The 19,691-nt window shown below is 41.5% G+C and overlaps 1 protein-coding gene across 27 annotated transcripts in view; it reads right to left on the bottom strand.

Annotated features, from left to right (window-relative positions):
• The window catches only part of LRRFIP1 (LRR binding FLII interacting protein 1), a 184,502-nt gene that overhangs the window by 37,708 nt on the left and 127,103 nt on the right, over positions 1-19,691 (bottom strand). For 12 of the 27 annotated variants that reach the window (XM_074968146.1, XM_074968148.1, XM_074968129.1 and 9 more), the window contains 3 exons: positions 16,303-16,347; positions 15,145-15,210; positions 9,588-9,665 (listed from right to left, as the gene is read on the bottom strand). The exons of 11 other annotated variants lie outside the window; for them this stretch is intronic. In XM_074968146.1, coding sequence (XP_074824247.1) covers positions 9,588-9,665; positions 15,145-15,210; positions 16,303-16,347 — 189 coding nt within the window. The remainder of the gene's footprint in view (positions 1-9,587; positions 9,666-15,144; positions 15,211-16,302; positions 16,348-19,691) is intronic. 4 more of the 27 variants (XM_074968137.1, XM_074968133.1, XM_074968125.1 and 1 more) reach the window with 2 other exon arrangements.

The following is a 19,691-nucleotide window of genomic DNA, read 5'->3' on the forward strand; positions in this document are numbered from 1 at the left end:
CTCATTAAAAGTACAGTCTAAAAGCGGTAAATTCTATGGGCATACATAGGGCCATCTTAAGGCCTTGTGCATTTCAATAATAGTCTACCCTGCTGTAGGAATCAGCACAGAACTTTTAAAGTTTACTAGTGAGAAAACCTCTGAACTTTGTCAGGTTAGGATTAGGTGTTTCTTCAGGATTCTTTGTAACTAACCTAGATAAGGAATGACTATTAAATCAATCCTTCTTACTTAAACAAACCTATCAGGAATTTCTGGAATGCAAGTCAGCACTGCAATAGATCTCCACTCCAGACAAGCTGAAGCACAAACAGATCCGCCACTGTTCACTTGCTTTAGCTGTCAGCTTTGGTATACCAGTAAAATTTTAAAATTGAAAGGGGAGACTGTATTGGATGAAAGCTGTGAAAAATGAGGGCAAGGTATCAAACAACTAACACATTTGCTTAGAGTTAAATCTACTTCTGTTATCACTTGTGTGCTGTTTGTCATTAAAGGTGTACCCTCCTACAACATAAGGAGTTAGTTGCAGCTCTGCCAAAGAATTAGTATGTTGGTTTGTTACAGCTAGGCCTGCACATTCTCCTAACCACACTTACATTTTCAAAGACATGGCTTATAATGAAAATATTGTGATGCCAATCAGCTAGTACAGCCCCTCATAGGCTACAAAAAAAAATGACTGTTGGTCCCCACCCTTCTGAGTGTCTCCAAGAAATGGGAAAAGGAACGTAACACAGATTACCTGTTGTGTCCAGCTAACAAAATATGCTTTTGAATTCCAAACATGTTTTCCTCTTTTTAGCTCTGAGAAATCTTTTAACACAGATTCAGAGAATAATGGAATTGGTTTCAAAGGCGTATCTTTCAAACTACTAGCTCCTCTTAGTGATTAAAAAGTCTGAACATTTTTAAATTTCCAGACTTAATAGCATACAGTGACACTTTCCTCTTTTCTCAGCATTTGAAAGACTAATCTACATGATCAGGATTTACCTCCAATTTTTTCTTAATTACTGAAGATTTATGGAAAGTGAAATCTACCAGCATTATCCTGAAGATCTGTATTTATACAGAAAACTATGCAGTTTACTGTTATATTAGCATGTAGTTATTGTACATATGCACAGATACAGGAGTGGGCAATAAAGAGGCAGTCACATGACGGAAGGGATTAATGAGCACCAGATCAACTTGCAATCAGCAAACTTGACTAAGTACCATCTTATCACTTCAGTTTAACTACACATACATGCAAATATAGAAATTAATTATAATTTTATGTATATAATTTTAATATTACCAACTATATTCCCAACACACGCATGCATATTAAAACCTTCACACCACTAAGACTTGTGCGGGGCTAAATCTGCATTCTCAATTGCTTGCAGGTGCAGCTACTGCAGTTTTTTGCAAAAAGGATCTGAAAGCAGTGCTGGGGGGAGAAATGGAGTAGTGAGAAAAGGTTATGAGTTTGAGGGACATTTTCCAATATTTAATTTGAGAAATCAGTATCTTTCAATGGCACTCCACTCCTTCAAAACATACTCTGTGAAAACTTAATACCATTTAGTTGTGCTTTGTTTCTCAGCACAATTAGCAAGGGTAGGAAATAGGTACAGTTGTGTGCTGACTTGAGAATACCTGCATCTGTAAGGGTGTAAAGCCAAGCCCATTTCAATGCTGCCAACTCACATGATTTTTATTAATTATTTTTCTCATATACCCGGACTTCTCCTTAAGTGTTTAAATACCTTAGTGTCCCTGTTCATTCTAATTTTCCCTATTTTTTTGGAAGGTTGAAATCCAGCTTTCAATGGGACTTAAAAATGTTATTGATATATTATATGCATTGTAAAAACTCCACAGTTCCTTCAGAACCATTACATACTATTATGCCGTTAAGTACTTGTTTAAAAATGCCAATTTTTACTTACAGGTAATGGCTGCAGTATGTTAGCTGTGCACTGAAAATCCTCACTATATCATTTAAAAAATCAGAAATACCCTGACCTTTATGATGCAAGGTTTGTTTTTAAAGCCTTAGCAAATTACTTCCAAAGATCTTTTTTTCAAAACAGAGATCCATTTCTCAGTAAGTCCTCAAGATTTAAAAAAATAAAAAAAAAGACCTGAAAGACTGGATTTTTCAGTAATACATTTTCAAACTAAAAATGTTTTTATTTTTAATAGTACAACTTTAAAATAGTCATTATTGGACTGAGATCATACAAACCCACATTTAGTCCTGTTTCATGCTGATACATATATCAGAAAGTCATAATCACCCTGTGTCAAATACATAGCTATTTATGGGAAAATTTTCTGTACAGAGTTTTGTACATACACATTCTTTGTACAATGTTACCAAACTTCATACCAGGACAGCTCTACTCCTGTTTGAACCAAACACGAGAACCAAAAAACAAACTACTGAAGAACAACACTACCTAATGAAAGTCTTTCAAAGCCAGGTTTACATGTTAATAAGTAACCCCTGTGGCAAGCTAACAACAAACAGAGCACCTTTACAGAAAAATACCGTATCATAGTTACATCAACTGAATTCAATGGACTTTAGTGAGTGGAACTTCTTAAGGAAGGGATCTTAAACATCAAAGTCTTGTGTGGACATTAAGCTCCACTGATCCCTTCTGTAAAATAAAGTGGGGTAGGTGTCCATCAAAAGTTTACCTTCTAGGTCAGGGTGGGCAAACTTTTTGGCCTGAAGACACATTTGCGTGGGGAAACTGCTTGCAGGGCCACGAATGTAGGGCTGGGACAGGGGGTTAGGAGGCAAGGGGTTGGGGTGCGGGAGGGAGTCCAAGGTGTAGGAGGGAGTGCAGTGTGAAGGAAGGGGCTCAGGACAAGGGGTTGGGGCACAGGAGGGGGTGCATAGTGCAGGAGGGGACTCAGAGCAGAGGGGTTGGGGTGCAGGGGGGGTTGGGGTGCAGGCAGGGGGCTTAGGGCAGGGAGTTGAGGTGCAGGAGGGGTTCGGGCTCTGGCCTGGCGCTGCTTATCTCAAGCGGCTCCGGTGTGGCAGTGATGCGTACCGGGGCCAAGGCAGTCTCCCTGCCTGCCTGCCCTGGCCCCAGCCCCGCACCGCTCCGGGAAATGGCTAGCACGACATCCCTGCGGCCCTTGGGGGAGAGGGGGCAGAGAGCTCCGCACGCTGCCCTTGCCTGTGGGTACCTCCCCCAAAGCTCCCATTGGCCGTGGTTCCCCGTTCCCGGCCAATGGGAGCTTCAGGGGAGGTACCCATAGGCAAGGGCAGTGCACAGAGAGCCTCCCCCCCCCCAAGCCCCCACCCCAGGGACGTGGTGCTGGCTGCTTCTGGGAGCCATGCGGGCCCGCAGAGCAATGGGGGTGGCAATCCCGCAGGCCAGATCCAAAGCCCTGAGGGGCCGGATCCAGCCTATGGGCCGTAGTTTGCCCACCCCTATTCTAGGCACTTTTGTGTCATGTGCTATACACCTTCACTCAGACACATGCATCCAATGAAGTGAGCAGTAGCTCACGAAAGCTTATGCTCAAATAAAGTTGTTAGTCTCTAAGGTGCCAAAATGACTCTCTCTCTTTTTACGGATACAGACTAACATGGCTGCTACTCTGAAATCAGACTCTGTTGCTTTTCAATAGTGTTCTATGTTTACTGTTGTTTCTAAATTGTTTTGGCATCCTTCTGGGATGGAAGCCATTGTGTATAAGAAATAGGAATGAACAATGTTCCTGAAGTCAAGCTGCTGCTAACTATATTTTGGGGAAACCTTTGCTTAACTTAATCTAGGGTACATGCAGGATGTCAGAAAGCCATGTAAAAGACAATAGAGACTGTTCCTCAAACTCCAGCTCACTTTGACAGGTTTCAGAGTGGTAGCTGTGTTAGTCTGTATCAGCAAAAAAAACCCAAACCAAAAAAACCCACCACACAAACACAATGAGTACTTGTGGCACCTTAGAGACTAACAAATTTATTTGGGTATAAGCTTTCGTGGGCTAAAACCCACTTCATCGGATGCATGCAGTGGAAAATACAGTAGGAAGATATATACACACACACAGAGAACATGAAAAAATGGGTGTTGCCATACCAACTCTAATGAGACCAATTAATTAAGGTGGGCTATTATAAGCAGGAGAAAAAAAAACCTATTGTAGTGATAATCAGGATGGCCCATTTCAAACAGGTTTCAGAGTAGCAGCCATGTTAGTCTGTATCCGCAAAAAGAAAAGGAGGACTTGTGGCACCTTAGAGACTAACAAATTTATTTGAGCATAAGCTTTCATGAGCTACAGCTCACTTCATCGGATGCATTCAGTGGAAAATACAGTGGCGAGATTTATATACATAGAGAACATGAAACAATGGGTATTACCATACACACTGTAATGAGAGTGATCAGGTAAGGTGAGCTATTACCGGGGGGACGGGGACGGGACGACACATGACCTTTTGTAGTGATAATCAAGGTGGGCCATTTCCAGCAGTTGACAAGACCATCTGAGGAACAGTGGGGGGGGGGGGGGGATAAACATGGGGAAATAGTTTTACTTTGTGTAATGACTCATCCACTCCCAGTCTTTATTCAAGCCTAATTTAATGGTGTCCAGTTTGCAAACTAATTCCAATTCTGCAGTTTCTCGCTGGAGTCTGTTTTTGAAGCTTTTTTGTTGGAGAATTGCAACTTTTAGGTCTGAAATTTAGTGACCAGGGAGGCTGACGTGTTCTCCAACTGGTTTTTGGATGTTATAATTCTTGATGTCTGATTTGTGTCCATTTATTCTCTTGCGTAGAGATTGTCCGGTTTGGCCAATGTACATGGCAGAGGGGCATTGTTGGCACATATCACATTGGCAGATGTGCAGGTGAACGAGCCTCTTATGGTGTGGCTGATGTGATTAGTGTCCCTTGACTAGATGGTGTCCCTTGAATAGATGTGGACAGACTTGGCAACAGGCTTTGTTGCAGACAGCCCCCCAACCTGAAGCAAATACTCAACAGCAACCACACCCCACACAACAAAAACACTAACCCAGGAACCTAGCCTTGCAACAAAGCCTGAATAAAGACTGGGAATGGATGGGTCATTACACAAAGTAAAAACTATTTCCCCATGCTAATTTTTCCCCCTACTGTTACTCACACCTTTTTGTCAACTGTTTGAAATGGGCCATCCTGCTGATAATAGCCCACCTTAATTAATTGGTCTCATTACAGTTGGTATGGCAACACCCATTTTTTCATGTTCTCTGAGTGTATATATATTCCTACTGTATATTCCACTGCATGCATCCGATGAAGTGGGTTTTAGCCCACGAAAGCTTATGCCCAAATAAATGTGTTAGTCTCTAAAGTGCTACAAGTACTCCTTGGGTTTTTTTTAGCTCACTTTGAAATATCCTTAGATTGCATATTTAAGAACAGCAGGTTGAGTGGTACAGTGGTTTATGTACCAGCCGTCTTCACACCGACACTTCAAATTTGGCTCATTTCTTGTGCAGTATATTGGCTCACATGACTTGAGTACACTATTGCACCCGAAGTCAGCTGTTTCTGTTGAATTCCACTTCATTTTCTGCATCATTGAACTAACTCAAACCGCTCTCAATTTATACATACAAAGGGATCTGTCTCTTCCTCCTGGATAGAGAAAGCCCCTGAAGTTTTGAGTTCAGACATCTATTGGTGCAAAGTGGGACTACTTCATTATACCCCCCAACCCTGCCTTCTTCCCCTTTTCCCATATAGCTGGGGCTGCACCACCACAGTAGTCTTTTCCAGGCTTGCTGGTCCAATGCTTGCTTTGTATCCACTCCATCCTACCCCATACAGTCCATCCACCATTTTCTTGGCCATCCTCTTGTTCTTCACCCATGTACTCTAATCTCGAGCATCTCCCTAACAAGATTCCCTTCATCCATTCTTTGTACACACCGATACCATTTCAGCCTCTTCTCTTACAGCTTCTTTTTGATATCACAGACCTTGGTTTCACTCCTGATGACATCGTTCTGTTGTCCCTCTTCTTTTTCTAAAAGCAAATTGCTCCTTTCCTAAAATGGGCTCCACTGTTGGACAAACCTTGACTATGATTCTCTCTAACATCTTCATACAATGGGACAGCAATGTAACTCCTCATTACTTTGAATGTATATGTCACCATTTTGTTTCTATATTGGCACCAATATGGACTTTTTTCATTCTCTTGGGAGTGTCTTCTCTTTCCAAACTGCACACAGGACTCACTTGAGCCAGCATACACGAAACTCTCTCAAGGCTTTGATAATTTCCACCATGACTTCATCTGGACCTGCTGCTTTTCCAGGTGCCATCTTCAGCAGTGCAGTCCTGATGTCTGCCTCTGACAGGTCAGAGACATCTGTGATTATCGGTTCCCACAATGGTAGTATAGCATATAAAGTAGACCCTCATTAAGTTGACCCTCAAAGTATTCTTACTGGTTATTCATATTCTCACTCACTCTCATATCTATATCTATATCTCATCAATACACAAGCTTCCAAACTGGGAACCACGTTCACTGGTGACCTTTACAATAATTAATTGGTACCAGATTTTGTTTGTTTTATTTTCAAAAGGAATAATCAAAGTTACCAAACCCCAAACTTATCCTGTTATCTGGATATTTTCCCAAAAAAACCAAGAGGTGTAAGTATTTTCTAAAATTATCTCCCAAGGGAAGGCCTAAAACAACATTCAAGTTTTAGCTCCTCAGCTAGGAGGTGCATAAACTCATGGTGGAGTTTATGACGACTGGGGATGTCTACTAAAAGTGGGTGTTCATTCATATCATCCTCCTAAAAGTCCATATCTTCGCTCCCTAAGGGGAAGTGCTGCAGCATGTATCTGGCAGATAATAATGATTGAGTCTAAGGGAACTAGCATAATTATACTGGTGTTAAACTTTACTAAAAGTGAAGTGATGCTTCATTCAAGCAGACTCATAGCCCTTTGAAATTCACTGGAAAAATTTAAGACTTACTCCACTATAAACTGAATTTTGCTATAATCTAGCTCACTATGCAGCATGTGGGTGTGGGTCACTTGCCAGAATTATCTGAATGTCTCTCGCTTACTCATTTCCCTGCCATTGTATGGGCCTCAGGCACTGGTCTACTCGTATTCTCTGCCAGTGGATGTTTTTTTTGTTTGGTTAGGTGCAAGGAAAATGCTAGACTGATGTCTCTGGAAACTGAAGTTCTATCTTTATCCGCATAACGTACACAGCGCTGGCAGTACAAGCTTGCTGAAAATGCTCTACCAACATGCCTCACACTTAACCCTGCGGTGGCATTTCTAGAAATTAAATGGTGTTCAATGCCTAGCCTTTCTGCTGACAACACCACTGAGTGCCAACTGTAGCAACAGCTTTTGCAACGTAGTCAGCTGTTCAGCAGCAATTAGACTCAACTCATCTCATTTAAACCACAACACAGCTATCAGATGTTAACTCTGGTCACTACAACATCGGTTAGATTTAAAATGCCTGTGAGGTGAAAATCTCTAATTGTCCATTCTATAAGTCAGTTTCCCTGATCTCGTATGGTATATCAGGTTTAAAAAAGGATTTCTAAAAATGTAATTTTACATCGTATCTAACAGATCAAGAGATGACTTAGTAAGTTATGCACTTATTCTCTAAAAAACGCTACATACTTCCAATTTGTCTTTTCTTTACTGAGTAGGTTTACGCATATTTAATGTAAGTACTGTAGACTGAAAACACAATTCTCTTCCATCTCAATAACTAAGAACAGAATTTATAAATAGCAGCATGATCAACAATGGGAAAGCACAGGATACCCGCAGGAAGCATATACCAAACATTTTCCAAATGGAGATAAAAGACAAACAACAAGCAGGGAGAATGTGAGGCATGACTACAGTACACATCAAGGGAAAGGGAAACCCAAATCAATATAGCCACTCCAAATTCACAGTCTACATAATGCTAACAACTCACAGTAAATATCGGTTTTTAACTATACGGAGACACCCATCTCTTATATTTTATACTAACTTTATGAAGACACAGGGTTTTGCGGCATGGTTATTTTGTTGATACAGTTTTTTCAGCATTACATGATACAAAAGACAGTCACAAAAGATACAAGTGAAACTTATTGAAATGGTCCTGTCATTTTCTGAGGAAGCCCAAATAGCTCTCTTTAAATTCCACATTCTAGGCATGTTTAATAGGTAGCCTGGTCCTAAGGACCATGGAATTCTGCAGTTAGATAAGGAGATAACATTGCTTAAAAGGAGAGGTTTTTTCTGGTATACAAGTTGTCTGAAATAATTAAATGTCTCTTCAAATAAGGTCCAAAGCCTCTATATGATCATTTTGTCTAGTAAAATGACATTTACTGCCCAGACTGCTAATAAGAATTATGGACTCACCAAGCAAGGCTCAAGGACAGCATTTTGGCAGTAATCCCAGCATCCTCTATTCCAAGCAAGAGTGGAGTCATTACTGTACAAGGATATTGCTATTTTACAGTGCATTCCCTCCCCCTCACCTTAATAGCAGTGTCTGCTAGTGGGCTAATCTTCCAGCTCTTGGGTGTCTGGGAACATACAAGAGATTAGGTGGGCAGAAAATGGGTGGGGGAGACAGACTGGACAAGTTAAAAAAGTATGGTATTAAAAGATCTTGAGAGAAGAAAGAGCCAAATATTTGGAAAGAGGTAGAGAACAACACAGGGAAAGATAGATATACAAGGAGGTAGGAGAGAAAAGGAGGAAATAGGAAAGATTGAAACCACCACTGGGGAAAAAATGCACCACGAGCAAGTCAGAAAAAAGTCTAAAAGATGCAGGAGAGGGAGAAAAGTTATGTTTCAGGTAGTTAGATTGAAAGATGTTTGATTAACTTACAAAATGATTTCACTATTTATTTATTCCTTTAAACTGCAGGGCTGTGGCAGCAGCCGGGTATTTATTACCCTGCTAGTGGAGGCAGGGTAAATTTTGAGCCAGCCCCAACATCTTCAGTAACCAACAAATATCATAGCCTGTTGACATAATTGTTGCAGAGTCTCCAAGTCTAGTAAACTCTGCTGAACTCAGGCTGTTGCAGTTTTGAGTTCTGTGCTATCTGGAACTTCACCAGTTAAGAGGCCTGTCAGAGTGTACTGTGCACCTCTGACTCCGAAGAAAACTTCAAAACTGCAAGATGTGAAGATGGAACCTGCTTGGCACAGACCCTCATCATAGAATTTGCAGGATATTGAGAAAGGAATGAATGTGTGCATGTGGGGATGGCTAACTGATGGAAGAGCACATCTTAGACTGGGTATGGTTGTGTCTGGTGATGCTTCTCCAAAACTTAATATTTATTTGGTTAGAGGATTTAACTACGGTTCACACTGTTTCTTTGTATTTTCTGATCCTGCTCACTGATCCTTAGTCATGATCAATATTGTATTATAGGTTAAATTAAACTTGCAATTGACTAGTTGTCTGACACCACACTTTCTGTACAAGTATCAAGCAGGCTTGGGAAACACAGGAATGAAGCAGCTGAAAAGGAGGAAGAGATAAAGAGAAGATATGTGCTCACCACTGGACTTGCCCGAGCAGAGCTGGCTCTAGAAGATGCCCGAGATCCGGAGCCGAGGTAGCAGCTGTACTCCGACGGCTGCCCACAAATACCCCAAGAACACAGTAAGCAGAGATAAGAACAGGATTAGCACTGGAGCAATCAGAGCAATAGAAGAGTCAGAACACTACCATTTCAGGTTAGTTTAAAAAGGGGTGCATGCAGCTGTAAAAGAAAAAAAGAGGAGGCTGAAGTTGAGAGCAGAGACCTACATTAGACAAAAGGTCTGCATAAGCAATTTGTACAGCAAATGGACTTAGTAAAAAGGTTTTGGTTTAACTCTTTTACACCATGTGGAGCAGAGACACGTTTGTACTTAATATTTTATTTAAAAGTTTAAGGTATCAGACATTCCTTCAATCTCTGTATGTATGGAGTGATTCCATCCCATTCCTTCATTAGGAGATCTTACCTCCTAGCTCTGTTCAGTCCTGTGATGCTTTGGGAGTTCACCCAGACCAGTAAAGGGGTTCTGTCAGCCCCTGCCCTGTAACCTTGGGTGCCTTTAGGCTGTGCAGCTTTGGCTGAGAGCCCTGACACCAGCAGTATGCCCGCAGCACAATGGTCTCAACCCTGAACTCTGACCAGCCCACTTACTCCTTGCAGGATGACTCCAATAATCTTCCAGACATGAGTCTCACCAAACCCATCTCCCCTGTAGCGTCAAGTCCCTTTCACTGCTAATAAGTTGTTTTTTGTACTGGCTCTTGGGAGGCAGCGAACACGGTGGTACCTCTGTGAGTGTCTAGTAAGAGGATAGTTTGCTGCAAGTTAGAATGTTTTGGGGAGCCTTGGGTCCAGAAAGGTTGCTGGGGATGCCCTGCAAGGAGTAACTGGGCTGATGGAAGCTCAGGGTGAGACCACTGTGCTGTGAGTATGCTGCTGGTGTCAGGGCTCTCAGCCAAAGCTGCACAGCCTAAAAGGTACCCAAGGTTACAGGCCATGTGGCAAGAGAACACCTTTTTGGTCTGGGTGAAAGTTTCACAAGACCCTCACCTCTTCTGCAATACTGTGCAGTTACAAAATGAACACTTGCTCCATACCCAAAGCAAGAAACCTCCGTGGTTGATAAGTGTTCCTTCTTGACTGGATACAGATACTATGGTAAGAACTGTACCTTCCCATAGAGACTGAGAGCATCACCCCTTCAGCCTCCATCTCCTGCAGACGTAGGGATTCTAGTCTTTCCTAAGAGCAGGTTTCTACAGAGCAAGATATAATTGACAGTGTTGACTTGTGGCTGACAGGTTTAGGCCAAAATAGTCAGACTTTATCGTGTTAGTCACCACATTGACAGGCTGGAATCTGGTGAAAGTGGAGAATGCAACAGTATAAAATAAAGAATGAGCTTTACCCATTAGAAGATCAGAATTGAAATCCCTTAGATTTGAATTTCTGAATTCTTTTCCCCCCCACATTTGACACACACTTCCACAGCACCAGACACCCTATTGCACTGCTCAGTATTTTTACACACATGAATTATCAGGTGTATATAAAGATTTCAGCATATTCATACCACACTTGAGCCAAAAAAAACATGTGCTCTTTATGCTCATTTCCTGTGACACCGTTTCTGCCACTGCTGCCTCAAAGACAACTGTGAATGTAATTTTTCAGAAATGCAATTTTGATTGTTAAAAAAGCAGGAACTGAAATACACAGAGCATGTCCTGTTTATTGTGTCCTTCAATGATCAAAAAAACCTTTGTATTTCAAATGCTGTTGGAGACAAGACTGACGTTTTGTTGACTGCCTTGTCAATGAATTCCTATAATCAAAGATGTCATTAGAGATGCAGATTTCTGAATAGTATTTGTTAGTTATTAGCCAGTGTTGAGTAGTGGTGGAAACTTACACATCCTGGTTTTGGATGGCAATTCACAGCAGTGTGTGTGACACTATGAATTTGTAGTAATATTGGTGGATTTATTTTGTAAATAAGACTCATTTTGGAATAAAGTGCTAGCAATTGAAGCTTTAAATTTGACCTTCTAAACAACTATTGGAATCTGAAGAGGAATGACCTTGACACTAAATGTAGTTTCTATCCATGAAAATAATTTCTGAAGACAGACAACACTAAAATATACCAACTTCCGTAACTCAATTGGGCAGTAGAGAAGCCATCCTCAACTCCTTAGCTACTGAGAGACTGACAAGATTGCGTATCCTCAAGATGAACAGGTCACTGGAAGCTTGCCTACATTGTTTTACAGGTGGGTAGCAATGCAATTTCTAGTGGGTGGTGGTGGTTTTTTTCCCTTGGGTGGATGTTTGGTTTTTGGGGGAGGTTGTGTGTGCGGTTTTTGCTTTATTTTTTTAAACAAGATAAGAACTGAAGCTTATGTAGGGAAAAAACTTTCAAGTTTGGGACAGAAATGGTCCTTTCTGCAATAGAGCAATAAGCTTAACAATTGTGACTTCAAGACAGTATCTTGGCAGCAGATAACAGTCAAAAAGCTATGGAAAAAGGAGATAGAAGCACCCTCAAACCATGCTTTTCTTGATATTCTGCAGATAGTGACAAAGCTTCATGCATGTTGACTATTGAACTTTGTCTCAGAAAAGTCAGAGCAAATACTTAAAGATTCCATTCCCTTAAAAAAACCTGTTAGACGAGTCTTGCTCAATCACTGCTATTAAAAATATACATTAAGTAAAACAAAAACGTAAGAAATTATTCTTGAAATAGATTACGGGGAAAATGTAACTGCTCATACCAGCCTAATAGTGAACTATTGTTTCTCAGCTACCTCATTTCCATTTGTTCCTCTCCTTGCTTTAGCATTTATAACCAGGGATAAAGCTGCTCTTTAAATTTAAGGATCTTGCGGGAAAGCAATTTGTAAATTGTCATTAGCAAAAGAAAAAGATGGATTGCTGAGTTAAGTGCCCTGGTCAGTAATTTGGGGGTGAGCAAGGAAAGGAACTACATACCACTTTGTCCTACACATTCTCTCAGTGTCTTTGGCAAGTGAGGAAGAGGACTCCAACATCCTTCAGAAAATGCTTCTTGGCAACAATTGCCCAAATGTCTCTTCCAAATATGAGCAAAGCTATAAACTTCACGGCCACGAGCATAACTGTGTCAGTGCAATGCTGTAATCAAGATATTCCTCTGGAGGCAGGGGTGAAAGTAACTTAAAGGACTTACCCGTATGCAGGGCTGGGGTACTGAGCAGAAGAGGCGGGGGCTTTAAATCCCCAGTCCCTTTAAATAGCTATTTAAATCAGTGGTGATTTAAAGGGCTCTGGCTGCAGTAGCGGTGGCTGGGAGCCCTGGGCCCCTGGGCCCTTTAAATTGCTGCCAGAGCCCTGGGGCTCCCAGCCACCAACGCTACCCCAGGGCTCCTACAGTGGGGCTCTGGTGGTGATTTAAAGGGCCCGGGGCTCCTGCTGCTGCCAGGGACTCCGGGCCCTTTTAAATTGCCAGCCTGGGGAAGCTGCCCCCTGCCGGTACGGTTGGCTGTATACCAGCTCTTGCCAGTATGCCATACCAGATCGTACTGGCTTACTTTCACCTCTGTCTGGAGGCAAAGGCCTCATATTTCAACTGTCTTGTGATTACAAAGCACCATGCTACACTAGAACTGGAGAGATGGCATTATTCACCAACATGCAAAATCTGTGGCACAGCAGAGAGGAGAAGAGAATGATACTATGGACATTAGTGTCTTTGTACAACATCCTTAGGATTGGCAAAAAAATTTTTTTATAATTTCCATGGATAATATCGATGTTTATTTTTATCTATTTAAATGTTCACACTTGAAGGAAATTATGGGGGTCCAGACAATTATTTAATGACTGTAGACATTGAGATATAAAAAGTTAAAAAGCTTTATAACCATTAAAACACAAACTGTCAATACCATGGGTCAAAATAAACTCTAGTAAGTGCTCATGCAGCATTTTTCTTATTTTGTCTATCTATAAACTTCAGTCATCCATGGAAATATTTTTGCACCTGTGTGGTCAGTGAAATTGAATTTACTGACATTTACTGATAAAAATCTAATCCTTCCAAGCCTAAACATTCTCCATTCAAAACGCTGTGCTCCATGTCTCAGCAAGATGGAGAAATAGCTCTCAGGCTCAGAACCCACAGTAAATGAGTGTTTTGCCCAAATTAGGACTGCAGGATATGATCCTTTGAGATATTTGTCTAAATGACACACACCTCTACCCACCAAACACGACTGCACTGTCCAGATGGCAAATCCACTGGATTACAGGCTGCTGGGCATCCCAAACTGATTATCAATGGATGTTGCAACAGAGCAAAATGAAAACAAGATAAGACCCGTGAAGCAAATTAATTTGAGGACAGGATAACATTGATAAAATGTACAATTCTATTAGCAAGTCATATTTTGATTGCAACAGAATGTCATGTATTGGTAGAGGATAAAGTGAAAATATCAGCTGAGTTAGCTTTACAGAAGACAATTTCAATTTATTTTTCTAAGTTAAAAACAGGACTACACTTCTAATGCATAAGAGAACATTAGAATATCTATTTTTCATTAATTACTGGCAAAAAATAATGCAAAAGGTTTAAGACTTTCACAAGGGAAGCACTGAACAATGAAGGGCTCTATTTACATTTTCAGAACAGGTACAATGGCAGTACAAGTTTCCTCACACTGCCCCACCAAAATGGCTCCAAACCTGACATGGGGACACTGTCTGAGAGGAGAAGGGGTGTCTTCATCTTTAGCCTGCGTTTTGCAAGTGACATTAAGGGTGTTAATAGTAATGCTGATATTTGTAACCTGTCCACTAGTTAATGGACTAAGCCCTACCCATCCTCTAGCTCATTTAAATAAGCTAGTGAACAACCATTAAATGCTAATAAATTGTCATTTTTGACCAGAGTCAGATTTAAATGGGTAGAAGGATCTCCCATAAATGATTCCTTGAGCTCTCCAATCTCACCCTAGCAACTATTACAGACTATCCTCCTCCTAAGTCACCTGGTATAAATACCATGTTACAAGAGAATGAACCCCAAACCCTGACTAAGTCACAAGTGAAAACATAGTAGCATGGGGGTACTGAATTTTTAAGCTCTCTGAAGCCAGTTTATTTAAAAGTGAAATGGAGCCCCAGGGAAGAAGGGGGGGGGGGTCTTACATAAATGTGGTATTCCAGTTGATGTTTTGAATTTTCTTAACAGCAAATAAATTCAAAGGCAGAGCTAAGATTCCTTTCACCAGAAAGAGGAACCCCTTATACTGTCATATTGAAACTATAAGGTGATACCCCTGCACAGTGTAGCATGACAATTGCAGGCAGGACACTTAGTATTTGACTCCAGTGAATCTACACGGAGGGAACTTTGTAGAGGTGATGCTCCCAGTCTTGTTTACATAAAATTCTCCATCATCAGCTATCTGGCCAGTAATCTTATACTGCCCATTGATACAGATAAAACTATGCTCTAGTAAAACAGGTTATCGTAGGACAAAACACTGAAGACAGGCCCAGCAGAAAAATGCAGAAAACATCTTACAGCACGAGAACTAGAGGCACTATATCGACGATTCCCACTGTAAATGCTCTCATCATACAGAGACGCCTACAATTAAAAAACAGAATCAGCACAAAACTGGTAGATTTTGGTTTTGTTTCTAATCTGGAGCATTACAAGATAGCAAGGTGCAGCACAAACGAGGAGTGCAGGGGGGAGGAGAATGAACAAAGGTGCAGAAACAACAGGGGCATCTCCTGTAAAACCCCATATATGGCATGCAAGCGAAGAATGAACCCACCAATTCTTAGCTCCAGTGAGCTGTGACACACTACAGAACACGTGCAGAATTAAAATGAGAGATCCAAAAGTCATCAGAAACTTCACACATTCATGCATTCTTAACAGTTCTTTTTCAAACTATCAACTTTAACACTTAAAATTACCTGCTATAAAGTGACAACATCAATTCTTATAATTTTAGTAGCGCTAAACCAAATATTTTGGGGTTGGGACAGGGTAAGGAAAAGAGAAAAATTGATTCCTGGTAAATTTAATTGAAAAAGAGATATTAGTTACTGAATTAATAGGAAGCTGTTGATGGGGACGCATGTTATAAATCGTTACCATCTCGTTCGATTTTAGAACACCAATCTCTGGCTTAGTTATGTGGCTCAGAAAATGCAGGGTAGGGTTTCCTATCACCATTGTAAAGACTTGAGAATGAAGTTAGCTGCACTCAGTTTAACACAGGAAAACAGTGGGAATGTATTCTGCAAGAACATTACACTGTATATTTTGTTTTTAAACAAGACAAATTTTTGCCAATTTGTATAGGTCAGGATTGATGTTGCCTCTTTCTAGTCCATATTTCAGTGTCCTACATCATACACCAAAATGAAGACAGAAATGTCTTACTCCAATTAGAAATCTGCAGAAGTGTTACAGATCCATAAGCAACTGTTGCAGAGTTCCAATGGGAGTAAAATGTAGGACCAGCAAAACAGAATTGACAGATGCACCATGGGCATATGTGCATTCCATTCAAATGGATCATACACTAAAATGACAATATAGCACAATATAAATAAACTGGACCAACAACATAGTCTCGACAAACTGCAAAGGCAAAAGACAACATGTGCATGGGTGAGTGCACAGCTTCTGCATTTGTGGTTAAAATGACAAAGCACAACAAACCCTGTAACTTCTGGCAGGCAGAACATCACTGTACAGCAAGGAAGGCTGGGGAAGACAAGCACAAACCTTTTTTATATAAAAATGGATAACAGCAAAAAGTGTTCACATTGGGATTAATCATCCCAGTCAGATGTATTCATGCTATTAAAATTCTTATGCTATAATGCAGGGAAGCTGTGTACAGATATCGTACACAGTATTACAAAACTGTATTAACCATCTGTGCTTAAAAACCTGAAAGCTCAAGTCCAAACAAAGACTAAGTATAAAGCAGATATATATGCATGTTTCCTACAGGAAGGGAGGATATCAGAGAGCGTGCAGAAGGAAAACCGAGTAACTTATTTTAGTCACTAATCCTCTCCTACTGTCTAAGAGAAAGACCTAGATGTAAGGCTATGATTTTGTCATGGAGGCCATGGAAGTCACAGAATCCATGCTTTCCAAAGACCTCCGTGACTTCAGCCCGCAGGTGGCTGGGAGCTGCAGGGTCCCACTGCCGCCAGCGGAGGAGGGAGCTGTGGGGTACCCCTGCCGCTCCCGGCCATCTCAGGCGGCAAGGGGGACCCCGCTGCACCTGGCCATCGTGTGGGACCCCACAGCTCCAAGCCGAGGGGGAAGGGGGACCCTGGAGCTCCGAGCCCCCATGGGTGGTGGGGGCCCCCAGAACTCCCAGCCAGCCCCACAGCTACCGAGCGGCTCCCCATTTTGTCAGATATTTTTAGTAAAAGTCAGGGACAGGTCATAGGCTTCCGTGAATTTTTCTTTATTGCCCGTGACCTGTCCGTGACTTTTACTAAAAATATCTGTGAAAAAATCTTAGCCTTGCCTATATGTACAGCAGTCAGAAGGAGACCTTATGACCATTCTGGTTTCAGTCAAAGCCAGCAATTCAAAAACAGAAGTAACTTTGGTACAATACCCACAGAGACAGGAAAATTAAGAGGGTAGATATTTAAAATACTCCAGACAGTTTTGAACCATCTGTGACCTATTTTATTATTGAACAGAAAGCGACAAAATCAAATTATTCAGAATCAGGATGGACACTTCTGCTTACATTATAAGACAGGATACCAGAAAATAAAAGAAGCAGGGAGGTGCATTCACAAAAGACATGAGTGTCAGTAATACACATTCCCATGAGGTGAGTGTGAAGTTCAGAGTGCACATTCAGCAAAGGCTACACAAGGCACAATACGGTGCTGTATATATGGTATATACATTAACAGCACCCTCACCCAGCCAGATACACTGTACTTTGCCTGTATGCAGAGAGGAAAATTCAACCGCCAAGAGGATTTTAAGGCCTTATGCTTCGTGATTTTCTTGCCCTAGTACAGGAATCATTTGCCTTGTAAATTACACAGAGTGGGAAGGACGAGGGTTGTAGCTTCATCTCACATGTGCCAACAGGAAATAGACTGGCAAGGTAAGCAGAGGAGTGGTCTCAGCTAAGATAAACTACGAATATTTAATGGGGATTTTGCAATCTTTTCCAAGACAAAATTTATGACAACTGTCAAAAGCAAAATAAAACAATTGCAGGAAAAGGAGAGGCACATATCAACATCATGACCTGTCTTAAACAGATCTCTGTTTCCCATTCCAAACATAAATTCGTAACAAAACACAAGACCTAGACACGCCTGGCAACCAGACCGAGAAAAGTGTCATTGCTTCGCTCCAACGTCCTATCATTATTTGTCTGAATACAGGAGGTTGTATTGTCCAGGTGAACTCAAAACAAAAAAGTCAAGGTTAGAGGGAAACAGACAGTGACAGACCCTATTTCCATTTTGGGAAGAAGGCTGGGATTTGGAAGTAAAGCCACTGTTGTGAAGACCAAGGTCACAGTAGTAGGAACCCTGTATCAACAGGAAGAAAAACCTGAGAACTCTGCTTAATGTGAAGGAATTGTCAAATTCTATATTAATTCATTTAAATTAGGACAGTGGTTCTCAAACTTCATTGCACTGTGACCCCCTTCTGACAACAAAAATTACTACATGACCCCAGGAGGGGGGAACAAAGCCTGAGCCCGCCCAAGCCCTGCTGCCCTGGGCAGGGGGCCAACGCTGAAAGGCTTTAGTCCTGGACCGCGGGTGGGAGGGAAAGGGCTGTAACCTAAGCCCTGCCACCCAGGGCTGAAGCCCTCAGCTTTCGGCTTCAGACCTGGGTGATGGGTTCGGCCTTTAGCTTCAGCCCTGGGAATTAATCTGACCGAATCCCCAGAGTAGACCGCACTAGATCAACAGAAAAATTCTTCAATTGACCTAGCTACCATCTCTCATGGAGGTGGAGTACCTACACCAATAGGTGAACCCCTCCCATTGGCCCAGGTAGCATCTACACTGAAGCACTACAGCGGCGCAGCTGTGGCATTTCAAGTATAGACAATCCCTCAGGCACATTAGCACTTAGACACTTGAAAATCTGACCTCACGTGAAAGAACATATTACTCTCATCCACTATATCCTCCAGTTTAATGCTTAAAAGCTCTGAAGCCTAGTAAAAAAAAAAAATCTATGAATTCCATTTATCACATTGTCTTGTCCTTGTGCAGAGGAATTACCAATGTATACAAAACAGCAGAGGCACCTCTCATTTAGCTATCATAAATAGATCGTATTTCAGATTTTTAGAACAAATTTCAGTAACAAACAAGCTGCTCTATTTTGTGCATCATTGATCAAAATCTGCCAGCAACAGCTTTTCCTAGAATTTTTTTTCCCATCGTTTCAGACTTGGGGAGTCAGAGTGAAGTGAAGCAGAAATGGGGGAGATGAAGGAGAAAAGAGAAAGGATTACATTCTTTGGCTTGGAATTCTTATTAAGATGAAGGTGAGGTTTTATAAAGACAAAATTATTTGCTTTTTCTGGATTTAGGCCGATTATCAGCACCTCTAACCTTCCCTGCTGAACAGGAGAGACCCTGACAGCTGCAGAATGTGGCATAGAGAACCAAGACAGGCTGCAGCAAACCAGGTTTAACAAAAGGTCTGTTCCCACTCAGTTAAACAAGAAACCCAGTAAAACTAGGAAGTAAAAACCTGCCCAACTCTAACCCCAGAGAGTTATTTGGAAGGCTGGGTGCTCTACAATATAGAGCAAAAAATACAGGGTGTCAAAAGACCACCTGAGTGGTCTGGGGAGCATCCAGAGTGTGTGAGGCCAAGCCTTTTTCCTGATATGCCATAGCTAACAGAAGCAGGGAACAACCCACGGTCAGAAAAGGTGCGACAATGTGAAGCACACAACAGAAGTGCAGGAGTAGGCCACTCAAATGAAATATCTTCCATTTGTAACCTCGGTATCATTCCAGCAACTTCAACTCCAGTAGCGAGCTTGCATCTGTTTAGTTCTGCATCTGGCTGGCCCAACTAGT

The sequence above is a fragment of the Natator depressus genome, chromosome 11, assembly GCF_965152275.1.
Source record: "Natator depressus isolate rNatDep1 chromosome 11, rNatDep2.hap1, whole genome shotgun sequence".
Classification (NCBI taxonomy): Eukaryota; Metazoa; Chordata; order Testudines; family Cheloniidae; genus Natator; species Natator depressus.